Below are 20,466 nucleotides of genomic sequence, written 5' to 3'. Positions count from 1 at the left end.
ATGTGGATGACATGGTGTTATGATCCTAATCAGTGAAACCTGTGCTAGACTTAAGAGACACCAGGTGCTTTGCCCTAGGTTCACTCCCAGAACCATAAAACAAACAAAACTGATGATAATCAAGAATTAGAGTTTTCACTCATCAGCTGAGCCTGCATGCCTATATATACCCATAATACTCAGGGATCATGAGTCTAAGGCCAGCCTGAGCGACATAGTGAGATCCTGTCTCAAAAAAAAAAAAAACCCAATAAATAAATATTACCTTAAATAATAAACCCATGACTTCATACTTACATCTCCATTTCAAGTGTGCCTCTCCATTATCTTCATTATTTCTTGACTTAGTATCATAGATTTCAGAAGACACAGACGCCATACTGATCCCAAGTTGTATCATTCAGAGTAGAAGTGACATAGACACAAATAACATCTATTTGTACATGTTCCTAACAGAATTCAAAACCCATAGCCCTGCTTCCCTAGTCCTAGTCAACGCACTGCTCCGACTTACCACCAGAGAGCACAGCATCAGCAGACTAAGGCCCTCCACCTGCCAGCCCTTTTGAGGACTGGATGACTCGGGTCTTCATGAGTGTCTTAAGTCAGATAAGGGTGCACTATTTAGCTGACTAACTCTTCACTTGGATCCCTGATTCCCTACACCTTTCCTGGCTGAGAAATTAAAAGGTTGAGGTAAAATCTCTCTATAAGTTGTTGTTGTTAATAATATCCAATTTCTAACCATGTTCCTGGGAGATCTTCAGAAGTAGAAGAAACTGACAGTTGAAATAGCTTCATCTGACAGTGTCTGTTCTTGGCTGTTGCCAAGTCTACCTGCCCCCAATAAAACAAATCATACACATCAAAGGTTCTGCTTGGGACTTTCTATCAAAATTCTCTGGCACCAAACTGACACAGGAAGCAAGGATCTTAAGGCACAAGTACCCTGAAGAACAAAGGTTTTCTGGTTTCGGGATCCTGCTTGCTTGGTAGGACATCTGTCTTGCAACAGTGAATGTCAGTCTCTCTGAACCAAGCCTCTTCGCCTGCAAATCAGTCTCTCCTCCTCTAAATACCCATGATTTTATCCTTTTTGTCATTTATTAAAGTAGTTCTTCAGGGATGGGCATGGGGTGCCTGCCTTTAATCCCAGTCCTCTGCAGGCAGGGTTGGCAGATCTTTGTGAGTTCCAGGCCAGGCAGGACTATAAAGTGAACCCTGTTTCAGATACTAACAACAATACTAGAAACGAAGAAGAAGAAGAAGAAGAAGAAGAAGAAGAAGAAGAAGAAGAAGAAGAAGAAGAAGAAGAAGAAGAAGAAGAAGANGAGGAGGAGGAGGAGGAGGAGGAGGAGGAGAACAACAACAGCAACAACTCTTCAAAACTTTGTGATCCGTGGCCCAGCTATGAAATCCTTGTTGCTCAGAATGCACTATTACCCAGCTGGACCAGAAATGTGAGATCAGATCTGACCAGATGCTTCCAAGAGCTTTTTGGCAACAACTATGAAGGATCTTTAAAATGTTCAAACCTGTAAATAATTCTGCTCCTGGGAAACTATCCTGAATACTTAACCAAAAATATACGAAAAAACTGGATCTTTTTTTTTTTAAGTTTTTTTCTGTTGTTTTTTGAGACAGGGTTTTTCGGTGTAGCCCTGGCTGTCTTGGAACTTACTCTGTAGTCCAGGCTGGCTTCAAACTCAGAGCTCCACCTGCCTCTGTCTCCCAAGTGCTGGGATCAAAGGCAGGCACCATCATGCCTAGACTGAACTTTTTAAAGTCACTATGACCTTGCTTTCAACAGAATAAAAAACACACACACACAATATAAAGCTCAACAATGAGAAAAATTTCAAAATTTCAGAATAGATTTACAGAAGTTTTTAAAAATAGCATAGCCTGTAAAGTGAAATTTATATATTTATGCAGTTTTTTAGAAACTCTGTCTATGTAGCCCAGGTCAGCCTCTACCTCCTAGTGCTGAGGTTATAGGCATGACTTGCCAGCACATCTATCTGTGCCCAGTGCCTGTGGAAGCCAGAAGAGGGCACTGGATCCTTTGGAACTGGTTACACATGGTTCTGAGCTGCCATATGGTTGCTGCTGGGAACTGAACTGGGTGAGAGCAGCCACTGAGCCATCTCTCCAGCCCTCTTTTTTGTTTTGTTTTGTTCTGTTTTAAGACAGAGGAACTCTGTAGCCCTGCCTGGCCTGCAACTTACTATATAGATGATGCTGACCTTAAACTGAATCTACCTCCAAAATGCTAGGATCATATGCATATGCCACATTTTTATTTATTTGTGAGGGAGTGTGGTGGTACACACACACACACACACACACACTTAAATGCAAAAGAGCAAGAGAGAGTTCAGTGGTTAAGAATACTTGCTACCGGGGCTGGTGAGATGGCTCAGTAGTTAAGAGCACTGACTGCTCTTCCAAAGGTCCTGAGTTCAAATCCCAGCAACCACATGGTGGCTCACAACCATCCGTAATGAAATCTGACTCCCTCTTCTGGAGTGTCTGAAGACAGCTACAGTGTACTCACATATAATAAATAAATAAATATTTTTTTTAAAAAAGGCAAATGTTGGGGGGAGGGTATAGGGAACTTTCAGGATAGCATTTGAAATGTAAATAAAGAAAATATCTAATAAAAAGAAAAAAAAGAAAGGCAATGTTACATGTTATAAACATTTGTCAAAATTACAAAAAAAAAAAAAAAAAAAGAATACTTGCTACTTTTGCAGAGCACCTAGGTTCAGTTCTCAGAAACAACACAGTGACTAAAAAAAAATCTTTAACTACAGTTCTAGGGATCCCATGGGTATGCACATATATGGATATACACATCCATGCAGGCAAAACATCCACACTTATGAAAATGAATATTTTAAAAAATATAATAAATGTAGTCCAGCATTGTGGCACACACCTTTAATCCTAGCACTTGGGAGACAGAGGCAGGAGACTGATGCTAGTCTGGTCTACAAAGTGAGTCTCAGGCCAGCCAGGGCTACATAGTGAAACCAATCTCTAAAATAACAACAAGGTTGGCGAGATGGTTCAGCAGTTAAGAACATAGACTGTTCTTCAGGAGGTCCTGAATTCAATTCCCAGCAACTACATGGTGACTCATGACTATCTATAAAGGGATCTGATGTCTTCTTCTGTTTTTTGGGTTTTTTTTTTTTCAAGACAGGGTTTCTCTGTGTAGCCCTGACTGTCCTGGAACTCACTCTGTAGACCAGGCTGACCTTGAACTTAGAAATCTGCCTGCCTCTGTCTCCCAAGTGCTGGGATTAAAGGCATGTATCACCACTGCCTGGCTTGATGTCCTCTTCTGGAATGCAGGTGAGCTTGCAGACAGAGCACTCATACAATAATTAACACATAAATTTAAAATAATATAATGGTGTTAAAATTTTAAATTATCTAGGGCTTTCTGGAAATGTAAAATGCTTTACCACTGATATTGATAAATTCTATCTAATCTGTCATCCATTTGGCTTGTGATGTCTCCTGCAAGTATCCATTAGAATCTATTTCTGTGTTGTTTTTATTCATTATTCAGAATCGATGTCATTAAACAGATGATCAGTAAGTGTTCTAAACACATGAGACTATTAAGGTATATGACACAAAGAACAATAATTGTTAACTCACCTCCTACTATTTTGGTTTGTATTTCTTTCCAAACTCTCCTTGGCTTCTTGAGTGGATGGTAATTGTTCACCTGTGTTCTGCTTCCCAGGACCACAAAGAGTTGGCTGCTTTAAAAACAAGCATGTTTCAGTGCTTTGGCTAAGGGATTATTCTGATCACTCTCATACTCTATTTTCAAAATAGTTTTTGCTAAGTGTGTAGAAATAACAAGACCAACTATCATTAATTTCCTTTGCATTCTTCATACCTAATAAACTACCTGTTACCTGAAGGTTTTTACTCAAAAATGTGGAGTCTAAGAACTCAGTTCAAACAGAGTGCAAAACAGACAAAACAGAAACCAGCAGCTTGCATATGGTGGTGCACATCCGTAATTCCAGCACTAGGGAGGCTGAGGCAGAAAGACAGCTGTGTGCCTGAGGCCAGCCTGGATTACTGGAAAACACAGTGAGCTCAGGGCCAACCCGAGATACATAACGAATCCTTCCCTTAAAAAAAATAGTAAGAAATAAGAAACCTAATCACTTTGCTAAACGTTTCCTTCCTATTCCAACATAAAGGCAGAGATTTTCATGGCAAGACCTCTGAACCTTGGATTATAGTCTAAGTCTTGATGAAAATAATACAGGAGTCCTCTAGTTCAATTTCATCATCCATAAAGAGAAAGTCATATTTACCAGTGGGGTGCTGTGAAAATAAAATATATTAGAAGTTACAATACTTTGAAAATAGCAGAACTAAAAAATAATAAAAAGCTTGTATCCTTCATTCAAAAGAGAGACACCTGCTTATCCCAACTTTTACCTCATTTTAATAAACAGGTCATTATTGCTTCCTAGCTCACAGCCACAGATCTGGAGCTTGAGGGTGGCATCAAGACACACAAAACTGAGAGTGATTACTATAAATGAAGTGTATCTTGGCCTACATAGTGAGCTCCTGGCCAGCCAGGGTTACATACCAAGACAAGTCTCAGAAAACTGAAATGTGATGGATCTGTTAGTGTTGGCATCCAAAAGCCAAGGGTCCAATCACCAGCACCCACATAAACTAGGCATGGCTGTAGACTGTGTGTGTAATCCCAGCACCCACATAAACTAGGCATGGCTGTAGACTGTGTGTGTAATCCCAGTACTAGGATAGGAGGCAGAATTTGAGGCCAGTCTGGACTACAATGAGATCTCATCTAGAAAGTGAAAATTGGGGGCTAGAAAGGCAGCTCAGCAGATAAAAGCATCTGCCACCATGCCTGCCAACCTGAGTTTGATTGCGAGACTCACATGGTAAAAGGAGACAATGGGTTCCTCTGAGCTGTTCTGACATCCACAAGTGTGTCATGCCATGCATAAGTATACATGCATGTATGCACACAGGCACATGTACATGAACACACACATGTAATTTTAAAACACCTTTAACTGAAAAAAAAAACTTAAAGGAATTTTTCAGGAATTTGTCAGAAAACATCGTTTCCTGATAATTCTAGAAAGAGTAGAAAACAGCCCACAGTAGGAGTGTTGGTGCAAACCTTCAATCTCAGCATTTGGAAAGCAGAGGCAGGAGATCTCTGTGAGTCTGAAGCTTGTATACACGCCAAGTATTAAGGATATACAGTGAGAAACTAAACTAAAAAAAAATAAAAATAAAAATAAAAAAATAAAAAAAGGGTGTGGTAGCGCACGCCTTTAATCCCAGCACTCAGGAAGCAGAGGCAGACGGATTTCTGAGTTCGAGGCCAGCCTGATCTACAAAATGAGTTCCAGGACAGCCAGGGCTATACAGAGAAACCCTGTCTCAAAAAACAAACAAACAAACAAAAAATTGGGGGGTGGGGGGGTTGGAGAAATGGATCAGCGGTTAAGAGCACTGACTGCTCTTCTGAAAGTTATGAGTTCAAATCCCAGCAACCACATGGTGGCTCACAACCATCTGTAATGAGACCTCATACCTTCTTCTGGAGTGTCTGAAGACAACTACAGTGTACTTACATATAACAATAAATAAATTAAAAAAAAAGAATAGCCTAGGCTATCCTCAACTCATGATCCCCTTACATCTGCGTCCCAATGCTAGAATTCCAAATGTGCACCACTACATCCCGTTTCAAAATCTAATTTTCTTCTTTTTCTTCAAAAAAATTATTTAATATATGTGTGCATTGTCGCTGTCTTCAGACACAACAGAAGAGGGCATCGGATTCCATTCAAACCACCAAATGGTTGCTTGGAACTGAACTCAGGACCTCTGGAGGAGCAGTCAGTGCCATTAACCACTGAGCCATCTCTCTAGTCCACAAATTCTAATTTTCAATGAAAATAAGCAGAATGGTGTGCGTGTGTGTGTGTGTGTGTGTGTGTGTGTGTATCCAGGTACAGTGGCACATACGTGCTATCTCAGCACTTGGGAGGCTAAGGCAAGAGGATGTTTTGTTCAAGGACAATCTGGAATATACAGAGTTCTAGGCAAGTCTGAGCTATATAGTAAGACCCTCAAAACAAAACAAAACGAAAACAAAAGGCTAGAGCTAGAGAGATGGGTGGGGAGGGAAGGAGGAGAGCACCAAGCAGGCTGGACCTTAGCAAACGTACAGTACGCTAATGAGCAAGGGATAAAAGATTACACTGTCAGGAGAGACTTTTTTACTTGTTGGTTTTTCAGATAGTGTCTATCTATGTAGTGTTGGCTGTCGTGGAACTTGTTCTGTAGACCAAGCAAGCCTTTTTGGTTTTAAGACAGTGTTTTTCTGTATAGCTTTGGCTGTCCTGAACAGAAATCCACTACCTCCAGAGTTCTGGGATTAAAAGTGTGTGCCACCACTGCCTGGCTATTCATTGAGAATTCTGACAAAAAAAAAAAAAAAAGCAATAAAAACTAAGTCTAGCTAGCAATTCTGATATTTCAGAATAAAACTCTTTCTCCCACTGGAACAGATATCTACTACTCTACTCCCATTTTGGTAAGACCTCAAGGCCTCAGAAAATCCCAGTCACTGAGCTTGAACCCTACATTTTGTAAGAGGATGGAGTTGATCCACACCTAGGGGTTCTTCCAGTTCTCAGAGTGTCTCCAGAGACACTCATCTCTCTGCGAATCTGCTCAAGCTAACGTATTCATCCATTCTCTCATTTCTCAGTGACATTTATTGAGTGTCTTTGATGTTATCAAGCACCATACTAGATGCTGGGACACAGAGTGAGTCCATACTCCAGCTATGACCTTAAAGGGCACAGAACCCGTCTGCAGTCTCACTAGGTACAAGGAAAACTTCCCGGCCAGCTCCTAGGATGGCTTGCATATTTTTACTCAACTGTCTTTTTAATCCCAGCACTCAGGAGGCAGAGGCAGGCGGATTTCTGAGTTCGAGGCCAGCCTGGTCTACAAAGTGAGTTCCAAGATAGTCAGGGCTACAAAGAGAAACCCTTCTCGAAAAACCAAAAAAAAAGAAGAAAAAAGAAAAAGAAAAAGGAAAAAAGAAAAAAGAAAAAAGAAAAGCAGGTTCCTCACCCTTTGTGTTTAAGTTAAAACACACAGGTGTTTAAGTATGGGCATAGTCGGTGGTTTATTCATCATTATATGCTAGATTCTAACATAGCCTCGGGCTTTATAAATGTTTATTTACTTATCCTGTCTGTCTGTCATGCCTTTCTGTTATCTGCCTCTGTGTACACACACAAGTGCATGCATTAGTCAGTATCTCCTCAATCAATTCCCAGCTTATTTTTAATTGTTTATGTATATTATACATGTATTTATTTAATGTGTACAGCTGCTCTCATTACACGTATGTTTGTGTACCAGATGCCCATACAGTTCAGGATGCTGTGTCTGAGCCCTTGGGTCTTGAGTTACAATTGTGAGCAGCAATGTGGGTGCTGGGAATTGAACCCTGGTCCTCAGGAAGCACAGTCTTAATCGCAAAGCCATCTCTCTAGGCCTTCCCACCTTATTTTTGAGACAAGGTGTGCCACTTGTCTCAATCTGGAACTCATTTATTCAGCTACAGTAGTTGGCCAGCCAGCTCCAGGGACCCTCCACTCTCCCCTTCCCCAGCACTAGGACTACTGTCACAGACTTTTTTTTTTAAGATTTATTTATTCATTATATGTAAGTACACTGTAGTTGTCTTCAGACACTCCAGAAGAGGGAGTCAGATCTTGTTACGGATGGTTGTGAGCCACCATGTGGTGCTGGGATTTGAACTCCGGACCTTCAGAAGAGCAGTCGGGTGCTCTTACCCACTGAGCCATCTCACCAGCCCTGTCACAGACTTATAGAACTCTCTCTTTTTTTTTTTTTTTAAATGAGTGCTGGAGACCAAACTCAAATTCTCATACCTGTCTGGCCGGCAGTTTACCTGCTTAGCCATCTTCCCAGTTCCACATAGGTACCTCTTAAATACCTCAGTGAACAATATAAAGTAGAGAATTTTTCAAGTGTGGGAGCCTGTGTATGTATGTATGTACAGAGGAGGGCACTGGATCCCCTGGAATTGAAGTTATGGGTGGTTGTAAGCTGGCTCCTATGGGTGCTAAGAAATGAACCCAGGTCCTTTACAAAAGTAGCAAGTGCTCTTAAACACTGAACAGTATCTCCAGCCACTAAATACAGATTAATACCTGTCCAAAATTCCTTATACACTTTGAACTATGTCAAATTGCTAGCACTTAACTGATCTTTAAAACAGAAACTTTACACAGTGGAACCTAATACATTTGGATCTACAGAGGAGGGCAGAGACTTTGTAGCTATCTTAGAATTCCATCAGAGCAGCCTTATCTCCTAAACCAAGAGGACCTTTCTAAGAGATGTCTGCATTCATTTATTTATAGCCACTGCATGCAGGTTGCAGGAAATGCTGGTTCCAGGATCCTACTAAGGCAGCTCCTTCTGCCCACATGACATACATACCTGATTGTTTAGCTCTGAGGCATCCCCTCTGCTTTCTTCAGACACTTGTGTAAAAGGCTTCCAGCCACAGGCACTTAGTTTCTCAGGTTTTTTGCTAAAATGTCCCTCTTGGAACTCTCTCTCATTTCCTGGAGACCTTGTTAGGGCCAACCAGGTGCCACCATTTTCAGGCTGCTTGAGCCCTGGTAACTGCATAACGGGAGGAAGATATGCCAAAGATGGAGGGCCTACAGCCGGCTGGAACTTGGCATTTGCAAACTTTAATGAAGCATCCCGCAAACTCCTGCACTGACTGTCCAGCTCCTTCTGCGCCCACTCGAGATCCTCTACCTCCTGCTCAAGCTTCCTCAGCCACTCAGCGCTCTGCTGCATCATCACCTGTGAAATCTTCAGATTCAGCACACACTTACTGACATACTCGTCAGTCTTGGACCAGCTGCTCGTTTTGCCCTTGGCTTCTCTGGTTGGTTCGGGCAGGCTGAGTGAACTAAGAGAATCACTTTGCCAGTCGTAATCCTCAAAAAGAAGGTCTGTGTCAACTTCTGAAATGCTTTTGTCCTCTTCACAAAAACAATGCAATTCTCTCTCCATCTTATCAAGCTCTTCCTCCAGGGATGGTAGCTCAGCTCCCTGGTTTGGTCTACCCCCCTCAGGTGAAGCAGCAGTCCCCAGACACTCTTCCTCCTTGTCAGTTCCCAGTGTCAAGCAGCCTGAGAAGATCTCATTGATTTCAAAGCTGCAGAGGCTGTCCTGACTTGCAGTGGGGCTCCTGACCTCTTCTGCCAAACATGAACCAGGAGAAGGAACGTTTGCATTGTCAGGTTCCTGGGCTGACAGACTTGAATCTAGGGTCTGAGGAGCTAGTGTTGTTTTTTCAGTGAGAAAGGAGTGATCTGTTGGTGAATGGGGCTGACTACCTGTTGGAAAGAATAATAATACCAACTCATTAAACTGACCATAGAAGGGAAGCAGCCCTGGCAATTGTTCCAGGTGTACAATATGAGCTGGGACAGGTGGCCTACACACTTTTAATCACAACATCTGGGAGTCTAAGACGAAAGGGTTTCAGACTCAGTTAGATGCTAGCTTGGACTACTAAGCAACTTTGAGGCTGCTCTGAACAATATAATGAAAGCCCATCTCGGGCTGGAGAGATGGCTCAGCAGTTGAGAGCCTTGACTGCTCTTCCGAAGGTCCTGAGTTCAAGTCCCAGCAACCACATGGTGGCTCACAACCATCCGTAATGAGATCTGACTCCTTCTGGAGTGTCTGAAGACAACTACAGTGTATTTACATATAATAAATAAATCTTTAAAAAAAAAAAAGAAAGCCCATCTCACTACAAAAACAATAATTTTTTAAAAAGGCACAAAAATATGCAAAAACTATCTTTTATTTTTCTAACTCCCTTCCCAGAGAAGTGAGATCCTACGAGGAGCAGTAGATACAACAGAGGATAAAGGTGTATGTTGTTGTTTGAGAAAGGATCGTTCTACCTGACCCTGGCAGTCCTGGAACTCATGATTTGATTAAGCAAACCAGGTGGGCCTTGAACTCACAGATATGCTTGCCTCTGACTCTAGTCTTCCATGTGCTGGGATTAAAGGCAGCAGAGGATGAACGGCATTTCTAATCTAAGCGAAAGTTCCCATATGGACACTGAATGAGGTAAGACATTTGGGGTGATGGTGGTCTAATCCTAAGAGTGTTCTAAGCTTCATTTATACTATTTAAAATGTGTTTAACTGTCAGAACACTCATATGACAGGCCCCTGAGGACTATACTCATGGCTTCCTTTGTGCATTAAATACTGTGACTAAAACAGTCACGGTGACACTTTTGGTGAACATCTGATAAAAGATAGTGGAGAAGTAGCCCAAGAAGCTACTGCATCTCCAGAAGGATAAATGACTGCAAGTACATGGCTTCTGGTTGGTATGGGTACTACTTTCAGGAGATAAGATGAAGGACACAAACAAGGAAAACTTGGAAGGGGACATTCTGGGAGCCTCCAGCCCTGTCAGAGAAGAGTCCAAGTGAATAGTGACTAGGCTAAGATTACAGCCCAAGTTCTAATTCTGAAATAAGCTCAGGAATCCTGAATGTTACAACCTCCCTAAACCCTGGCCTCTTCAGCTGTAACAGGGTGATGTCAAGTAAGCGCCATGCTTGAGATGCTCACAGTCAGCTACTGGATGCAACACAGGGCCCCCAGTGGAGGAGCTAGAGAAAGTACCCAAGGAGTTGAAGGGGTCTGCCACCCTGTAGGTGGAACAACAATATGAACTAACCAGTACCCCCTGAGCTCGTGTCTCTAGCTGCATATGTAGCAGAAGATGGCCTAGTCAGCCATCATTGGGAAGAGAGGCCCCTTGGTATTGCAAACTTTATATGCCCCATAGAGGGGAATGCCAGGGCCAAGAAGTGGGAGTGGGTGGGTAGGGGAGCAGGGCAGGAGGAGGGTATAGGGAACTTTTGGGGTAGCATTTGAAATGTAAATGAAGAAAATACCTAATAAAAAATTGGAAAAAAAAGGAGTAAGGTTTTGTGTTGCTAAGCCTGGCCTCAAACCTCAGGACTCAAGTGATACTCCTGTCTCAGCTTCTCAAAGAGTAGGATTATAAGCACACACCGCTGTGCTCAGCTGGTCAGCAGAGAGTAGATTAAAATTATTTACATTATTTTATGGGACTGGAGAGATGGCTCAGAAGTTAAAGAGTACTGTCTGCTCCACCAGAGGTTGTGAGTTTAATACCCAGCATCCACATGGTAGCTCACAACCATATATAATTCCAGTTCCCGATGGTATGACCTCTGGAAAAGGCTTCTGGATTCTATGGACATCAGGCATAAACACTGGTGCACAGACATACATGCAGCCAAAAACCACACACAACACAAAATCTCTCTTTGAAAAGCCAGTGAGATGGCTCAGGAGGGAAAGGAGCTTGAGACCCAGGCTGACAATCCAAGTCTGAGCCCCAGGCTCCACACGGGCAAAGGAGAAAACTGACCCCCACACAAGCACCGTGGTACAGTGTGCTAGCACAGATACAGCAAATTGTAAAATGTAAAACAAAACACCCCAACCATTCCACAGTTATCTAAGTAGAGCTTAAACTGTGAGCTTAAGTCATACCCGTTTCCTTTAGCTCCTTGATGTTCAAGTCTGGAGGGTCATTTTGATATTCTGAAGTTAGACCTAGGCAGATATTAACATCAGAATGGGGTTCATAGCTCTGCCCTCTGGGGCTCTCAGTTGGCTGAGTTTTCTGAGTTCCAATAAATTCCTGTAACAAAACATTGCCAAGGACACACTCAAAGTCATCCAAATGCTATTTGTGTTTTTAGAAATTACCTACGTATATCAGACACCTCCTTCTTCCTGTCAAACAGGCTGGCTATTGGTCCTAATTAGCTAATTTATCCTTATTCAGCCATTCTTGACTATACCCTACAACCTTCCCAGCACCTCCTAAATTCTCTGCTGCCTTTACTAAGTTAAACAGGCTTTTCTCAGCAACACAGAGTGTGTAATAAATGAGGCTTTTCAAAACTATGGAGTTTTTTTAAAGACTCAGTCATAGTATGTATCCCTACACTGGCTTTGAACTCTCTATGTAGTCCAGACTGATCTTAAACTCCAGATCCTACTTCACCATCCCCCATCCCCAACCCCTGGGCTTCCATGACACACATCCACAGGCAGGCACCACTGTTCTCCATTTCAAAAGTTTTTAACACTTGGGTCTCTAGCTTCCTGGTCTGAAACTCGAGGAAGTAGATAGCAGAAACAAACTTCTCAAAATTCCAGGGCTTGCCTTTAAGTCATTCTTCAGAATGTAACGAATATCTTGAAGGTTCATTGTTCGGTTCTTCTGCTTGGCATGGATACCTGACTTAACAATACCATAGTAAGGTTCCGGAAGCCTGACATCAGCTTCTAAATAATTTCCCAAGGCTATGGTTTCTTTAACAAGTGAGCCGTCCAAGCCATTCCAGGGTATACTGTCTATAAGGAAAAAGTAATAGGTAGGAATAACATTAAGATAAAATCAAAAATTGGAACAAGTTTTCCTTCAGTGATGTATACACTGGTAAGTTGCCTATGCTTTTGTAACGGCCTCTTACTCATGTTCCTGTAAGCAAACCCTACTGGAACTCATTGGGTCATGAAGAGATGGAGAGTGAGAGGGGGAGGCGGGAGGTGGGAGGGAGGAAGAGAGGTAGACATGAAAAGTAGAAAGGGGACTAGTTAGGAAGAGTATAAGTGAGAGCACGGTCTATTCTTCCAGATGACCCAGGTTCAATTCCCAACACCCACATGACAGCTCACTATCACATGTAACCTTAGTCCAGGAGATCCAATGCCTTCTCCTGGACTCTGCAGGTTCCAGGTACACAAGCAGTGCACATACATGCATGCTCACAAAACACCCACACACATAAAATTAAAAATAAAACAGAGCAATAGGGGTGAATATGGTACAAATACATTTTATACATGTATAAAAACTTCATGAACCATTATTATATATAATATGTTGATAAAGCATTTAAAATACAAATAACATGTAGAGACATAAAAAAAAAAAAGAAAACAAATTTCAATCAGAAGTTGTTAAGTAGCTTTAGTGAAGTCACTTGGTCTCTTTAAACATTACTTTCTTCCCACAGAGAAACCACTTGGTAGCCCAATTATGGGCAAAGAACCAGTTTACCTATATACAAGGTAAATACCTGGCAGAGACAGTAAACATTAACGTCACATCCTGTACACAAGGCATCCTTAGCATACTTGGGGACAAGGGAATGTCTGGGCATCAAGCTGAGTAGATCATGAATTCATATCATGGCAAGAGCAGTTTTGCCTCTGGAATGGCAAACCTCAGAAAGTCCGCTGACTCAGGCCTATTCCCTATCCAGAATGTACTTTTATTCTGTGTGTTGCATGTGGCTATGCCTGTCTCTCTCTTGAAGGAGTCCTTTTGTCTTCAGTTACATGAATGCTTCCCATAAAGTCATGCAGGTTTCAAAGGCCTTCATTTCTTTCAAGAAACACCATATATACATCTGCAATAACTGTTGAGTGTTCAGATTCATGTTTCCTCTCCAGACACCAACCTTCTCTCCTTTGTAAGCTTTTCAAGGGGGGACATCACAAAGACCTTAAGTACTGACATAAATATTTAAATGAACTTTGAATGTTCAGAAGTCCTTTGCTCTGGGAGGCTGGAGTACAATTCAAGTGATGGAGCTGTTGTCCTGGGTTCATTCCCCAGCATGGAGGAGTGTTTTCCTTCTGTTAAATGCTTTATCACTAGCAAGAAGATCTATGGGTTTTTCTAAGTCTTAAGAGTTAAAAAAGTTATGTCTAATAAGCACAAATTATTATCTTGAAGTCAAGACTCCATCTCAGACAAACAAAAAGAAGATCCTTCAAGATTTTTTTGTTAAGCTATACATTTTCATCAAACTAATTAATATCTGGGGGAATCTCTAAGCTAAAAATGAGAATACTGATCAGCATTTAATCTGCTGCTGGATCACCTGTTAAGATCTCTTGTATGATCATGGAAAAGCTGTATATGTCTGACTTCACCGTGGCTGCCTTCTGTAAGACCACTTCTGGTGCAGCCCAGTTGTATAGCTGGATGGGGAGGGGCACTCGAGTCATGTCCCTGTGTGCACCACTTTCCTGGCTGTGGAAGGAAACACAAAGCTGAGTTTATCTTAAGGAGACATTATGATCACCATAAAGTGCACTTAAATATTTCCCTTTAACAATCTCCTGGAGCTTCTGAAAACGCAGCTAAACACTGAGTTAATGGCTTCCCTGGAGCTCTTCCACTTCCTGTAACTCCTTCCCATCCCTGCTTGCCTGACCCTGCATTCCCCATCCTGTGTGGCCACTTTTCCTTTCTTAGCACTCCATTCAAACCACAGGAACCACCCTTCAGTTCCATTAGGAAGACATTACCTCTTCCACACTGCATGAGCAGTTCCCTCTGCCTGGCATGCTCAGTGACTGGCTGTTTCTTGAGACCAAGGCATTAATTTGAAAGATGCCTCCTTAGGGAGCCGGTCTCTAACCATCTACTTTAAAAGTAGTACTGTTTTACTAGCTACAGTTTTTGTTGTTGTTGTTGCTTATTATATCTTGCATGCACTTAAGTTTTATTAAGTTTTTGCTATTTATTATATCTTATATGCAACCTTCTGAGAGTAGCTACTTTATTATTTTTTAAATATATTTTACTATATTTATTTACTGTGTGTGTGTGTGTGCGTGCCAGGGCGCACATGTAGAGTTGAAAGAACAGTTTATGAGCATCTGCTCTCTCCTCCCACCAAATGGAACCCAGGGGTCAGTCTCAGGTTGTCAGGCTGAATGGCAAGAGCCTTATCCTATCAAGACCAGGCTGGCATAGAACTCAGAGATCCACCTGCCCCTGCCTCCTGTGTACTATCATGCCCAGCCAATGACTGCTTCTTTTCTGAACTCATACCCTCTGGGGAATGAGCTGTTTTAGTTGATCAAAGTTCACTGATTGGCCTAAACAACTTACCTTCTCAACCAGACACCCTATGAGCCAAGTCCAACCATCCTAAATATCTCCCGGGCCAATAAGAGGCCTCAGGGTGAGGTGAAGTCAGTACTGACTGCCCATGGCTGTCATCATAATCAAATGAAATTATGAATGTGGTGCATACAATATTCATTCCACCAAGTAAGAAATAATATGAACAGGCTGGAGAGATGGCTCAGTGGTTAAGAGCACTGACTGCTCTTCCAAAGGTCCTGAGTTCAATTCCCAGCACCCACATGGTGGCTCACAACCCCCATAATAGGATCTGTTGCCCTCTTCTGGTGTGTGTCTGAAGACAGCTACAGTGTACTCATACATATAAAATAAATGAGTAAATCTTTAAAAATAAAAAAAAAAGGCAAAAAAAATAATATGTCTGTAACTTAGGCAGGCATTTGGTAGAGGCTTGATGCCTGCTCACTGATAATTAGGATGTGGGGAGGACGTCTTTTGCTGTCTCTTCAGAATGTCCTCATTAAGGGGGTGTTTTATGGTTAGTGCCAGGGAGGGGGAGGAAGCCCCGGGATTGCTGCAGCAGGATGGAGCACAGAAACCATATCTGTGTATCGTGCTTGCTGAGGGCTGGAGGGAGGACGGGAGCTTCTGGAAGGGGAGGGGGATGCCGAGGCCAACTGTCTGTACGCAACACTGAAGTCCCTATAAGATCAGCAATTCCGGGGATACAACAATACTTAGCTATACAGTAAATTTAGGACCAGCCTGGTATACATATGACCATGTCTCAAAAAAAAAAAAAAAAAGTCTACTATTATAGGCTGGTGAGATAGCTCAGTAGTTAAGAGATGGGCCTGGTGAGATGGCTCAGTAGTTAAGAGCTGGGCCTGGGGAGATGGCTCAGTAGTTAAGAGCTGGGCCTGGGGAGATGGCTCAGTAGTTAAGAGCTGGGCCNGCCTGGGGAGATGGCTCAGTAGTTAAGAGCTGGGCCTGGGGAGATGGCTCAGTAGTTAAGAGCACTTGCTGCTCTTGCAGAAGATCTGGGTTCAGTTCCAGCACATGGTGAGTAGCAACTGCCTCTAACTCCAGTTTTAGGGGTTCAACTCCTGCCTTTGTGGGCACCAGGCACACACATGACACACATATATACATACATATAGACAAAACATAAAATACATAAAATAAAAATATTTTTTAAAAAATGGTTAATGAAAAGAGAGAAGGTCAGGATGATGCTTATGCCAATCAGACACATGCCTATAATACCGTGTGATGGTTTGAATGAGAATGGCCCCCATAGGCCCATATATTTGAATACTTAACCCTAAATTAGTGAAACTGTTTAGGAAAGATTAGGAGGTGTGAACTAGTTGGAAGAGGTGTGTCACTGGGAAGGAGGTTGGCTTTTAGGTTTCAAAGGACTGACACAATTCCCAGGGCTCTCTCTGCCTCTGACTTGAGGATCAAGGTGTGAGCTTGCAGCTGTGGGCTGCCTGCATACGTTTGCTCTTCCACTGTGGACTCTGCCCCTCTGGAGCCGTAAGCTATTAAACTCTACTGTAAGGTGCTTTGGCTGTGGTGCTTTGGCACAGCAACAGAAAACTAAAGAGGGCTTCCCAATACTTGTGAGTCAGAGGCAGGCGCATCTCTCAATGCCAGCCTGGTTGTCAGGCCTGCCAGGGCTACACAGTGAGACCCTGTCTTTTAAAAAAAATAAATAAGGAAAAAAGTTTAAGTTCTTTGTTGGTCAGGCATAAGCATAGATTTTAGAACGTAGGATGGGTTTCTTAGACTGAAGTTTCTATCAGTGGAATTATTTTAATGATATTTTAGTTCCTTGAGAATTTTGTACAATTTTGTGTAATTTTTTTTTTTTTTTTTTGGTTTTTCAAGACAGGGTTTCTCTGTATAGCCCTGGCTGTCCTGGAACTCACTTTGTAGACCAGGCTGGCCTCGAACTCAGAAGTAATTTTATCATATTGAACCTTCCCCAGTTCCTACCAGATTGATCTCCATACCTCCCTACCTGCCCAGAAGGGCCTTTGACAGAGAACAGAGAGGTTAGCAAACCATGAATTAGAAAATTTGATCCTGGGGCTGGAGAGATGGCTCAGTGGTTAAGAGCACTGACTGCTCTTACAGAGGTCCGGAGTTCAATTCTCAGCAACCACATGGTGGCTCACAACCATCTGTAATGGGGTCTGGTGCCCTCTTCTGGTGTGTCTGAAGACAGCTACAGTGTGCTCATATAAATATAATAAAGAAATGTTTAAAAAAAAAAAAAAAGAAAAGAAAATCTGATCCTGGCATTTTATTTATATTGCTAAATGGTAAAGTGGGGCTTTGTATACTATGATATGCATACAAATCTAATACATATTTGTATAGTTGATCTGTAAATTTAGAATATTTACCATGTAATTATATATTAAATTAACATAAATTACATTAGTATCACAAAAAAATCAGTAGGCTTTTTTTGGTTATCGTTTTTGTTTTATGGGGGTGCTAGGGATCAAACACAGACCCTCACATATGGTAGACAAGTGCTCTTCCCCCAGAGGCAATGAGTATTCGATTATCCGTAATATATTTTAAGAAACTACCATGCTTCCTTTTTGAAGCTGGGTATTTCTTCAAATGTACCTCAGGCCTCTGGCTTTTAGCTCAGGCTCTAGAGAAGGACAAGTCACTTACAAGCAGAATTCAAACCCTTTCTCTCATTTGCTCTCACTTTCTTCTCTTACAGCCTTTCTTCTTTCTTTATTAAAGCCAGAGGGGGAGGGCTGAAGATGCAGCTCAAGTACTCACTTACTGTAGGAGAGGCCCAGTGTTCCCCACCCACCCACAGGAACAGGGTGGAGTGGTGCTGAGAGCGAGAGACTTGAGAGTCAAGTGGTGTCCTTGCCTAAAGATTCAATTGAGGAATTAAGAACAGAAAAAGACTGCTGTTTATCTTTACAACAGGAGTTAGATTATTACCATTAACAAGCGTTAAACAAACTAATGTGCCCAAGCAGAGTGTTACCCAGAATAAATACACAATTGAAAGCTACATGGATTCACAAAGAAAAGCATACTGCTGCAGCTATGATAACGTGCTAACTGCCATGTCTGCCTGAATTTCTACTCTGAGGTCAGGAAGCCCAGATGAGATCTCCAACATTTCTATCATGCCCTGTATGTCTCTCATGAACCCTAGCTAACCCTCATCATCCTCTCCTTCCTTTAAATCTCACCCCACCGCCAGCAACTGTTAACACAGCTCCTCTGTGCATTCCACTTCCTTCTGTGACTCCCGGGCTCCATCCCAGTGTCAACTTCCAGGCCATCTTGCCTCTGGCCTAGGACCCTTTTTCTTTCTTTTCTTTTCTTTTCTTTTCTTTTCTTTTCTTTTCTTTTCTTCTCTTTTCTTTTCTTCTCTTCTCTTCTCTTCTATTTTCTTTTCTTTCTTTCTTTCTTTCTTTCTTTCTTTCTTTCTTTCTTTCTTTCTTTCTTTCTTTCTTTCTTTCTTTCTGGTTTTTTCGAGACAGGGTTTCTCTGTATAGCCCTGTCCTCAAACTCAATATGTAGATCAGGCTGGCCTTGAACTCAGAAACCTGCCTGCCTCTGCCTCCCAAGTGCTGGGATTAAAAGCATGCACCACCACTGCCCAGCCCTAAGACCATTTCTACCATCTGGCTCTACTTCATTATGCCCCTAAGCAACTGGCTTGGTTGTCCCTCTGGACCTCAGTTTCCTCACATATAAAGGGAAAGGGCTGGGCAGAGGCTGTGGCTTAGTGATGTAGCACTTGCCTAGCATTATGTGAGGCCCTAGGACCAATCCCCAGCACCATAACTCTAAAAGATTCCTATTTCTACAGGAGCACAAAACCAGAAAAAACTGTTATGCTGTCTTCTCAACAGTAGATGGCACTCCTTACTGACCAATTGTGTTATTTCTGTTGACTTCTCTGATAGAATTATCAAGCAAAAAGTTAAAAAAAAAAAAAAAAAAAAAGTCCGCTAGGCAAGGTGGTGCACGCCTTTAATCCCAGCACTCGGGAGGCAGAGGCAGGTGGATTTCTGAGTTCCAGGCCAGCCAGGGCTACACAGAGAAAAAAAAAAAAAAAAAGTTAGCTGCTTTGGATTATAGATCCAAAGTAATTAACCCTGATTTTGTCCCACTAGGTGTTCTTTCACCTACATCCATCCAATCATGCAGCAAATACTGAGTGAACACAACTGCCCTGGCTACTCTATTGTCAATTTGACATGAGCTAGAGTTATCTGAGAAGAGGGAACCTAAATTGAGAAAATTCCCCTAGGAGACTGGCCTGTGGGCAAGCCTGTGGCACATTTTCCTGGTTAATGACTGATGTAGGAAGAGTCAGACCACTGTGCCACTGCTAGGTCAGGGGTCCTGGGTGCTATAAGAACATGGGCCTGGGGCCGGAGAGATGGCTCAGCCGTTAAGAGAACTGACTGTTGAGCTGGGCGTGGTGGCACACGCCTTTAATCCCAGCACTTGGGAGGCAGAAACAGGCAGATTTCTGAGTTCGAGGCCAGCCTGGTCTACAAAGTGAGTTCTAGGACAGCCAGGGCTACACAGAGAAACCCTGTCTCAAAAAGAGAGAGAGAGAGAGAGAGAGAGAGAGAGAGAGAGAGAACTGACTGCTCTTCCAAATGTCCTGAGTTCAAATTCCAGCAACCACATGGTGGCTCACAACCATCCGTAATGAGATCTGACTCCCTCTTCTGGTGTGTCTGAAGATAGCTATACTTAGATATAATACTAAATGTAGATATAATAGTACTTAGATATAATAGTAAATAAATCTTTAAAAAAAACATTAAAAAAATAAATCTTTAAAAAACAAAACAAAACAACAACAACAAAAAGAACATGGGCCCATCAGTATATACTGTGGTTTATATAAATCCATGAGGTAATGCAGCCCAAGGTAACAAGCCTCCCACTTTACCATTGACAGAAGCCCATGGAAAGCTTAAAATCACTTCCGTTCTCATTTCCCTAGCAGTGGATCTAGGGGTTAGGAGAATAGAATCTTTAGAATGCAGTGATCTATCTAACCAGGCTATAAAGACAGGGAACAGATTGGTGAAGCAGTAGGAACAATACAGGACCAAGTGGATTCCCTTGCAGATGCCATCCTCCAGAAGAGACCTAAATCTATAGCAGCAGGAAAGGAGGACCTGCATAGACTTAAAGAATGCTGCTCTCTTCTAATTAGCTAATACATCAGGAATAGTCAGAGACCCAACAGTTAAACAGCTAAAAAGCAAACAGCCAAAAGGAGAAAACGCACTAAAAGGCATCTAAGATGCATGCATT

The 20,466-nt window shown here is 42.2% G+C and overlaps 1 protein-coding gene across 1 annotated transcript in view; it reads right to left on the bottom strand.

Moving 5' to 3' along the window:
* The window catches only part of Tex14 (testis expressed 14, intercellular bridge forming factor), a 96,655-nt gene that overhangs the window by 35,872 nt on the left and 40,317 nt on the right, over positions 1-20,466 (bottom strand). The window contains exons 13-18 of the mRNA XM_021212705.2: positions 14,135-14,286; positions 12,406-12,596; positions 11,724-11,874; positions 8,584-9,500; positions 3,676-3,782; positions 298-380 (exon numbers count right to left, since the gene is read on the bottom strand). Of these exons, the coding sequence (XP_021068364.1) occupies positions 298-380; positions 3,676-3,782; positions 8,584-9,500; positions 11,724-11,874; positions 12,406-12,596; positions 14,135-14,286 (1,601 nt within the window). The remainder of the gene's footprint in view (positions 1-297; positions 381-3,675; positions 3,783-8,583; positions 9,501-11,723; positions 11,875-12,405; positions 12,597-14,134; positions 14,287-20,466) is intronic.

This window comes from Mus pahari, chromosome 14 (assembly GCF_900095145.1).
Source record: "Mus pahari chromosome 14, PAHARI_EIJ_v1.1, whole genome shotgun sequence".
Classification (NCBI taxonomy): Eukaryota; Metazoa; Chordata; class Mammalia; order Rodentia; family Muridae; genus Mus; species Mus pahari.
This window is presented reverse-complemented; position numbering and strand designations above follow the sequence as displayed.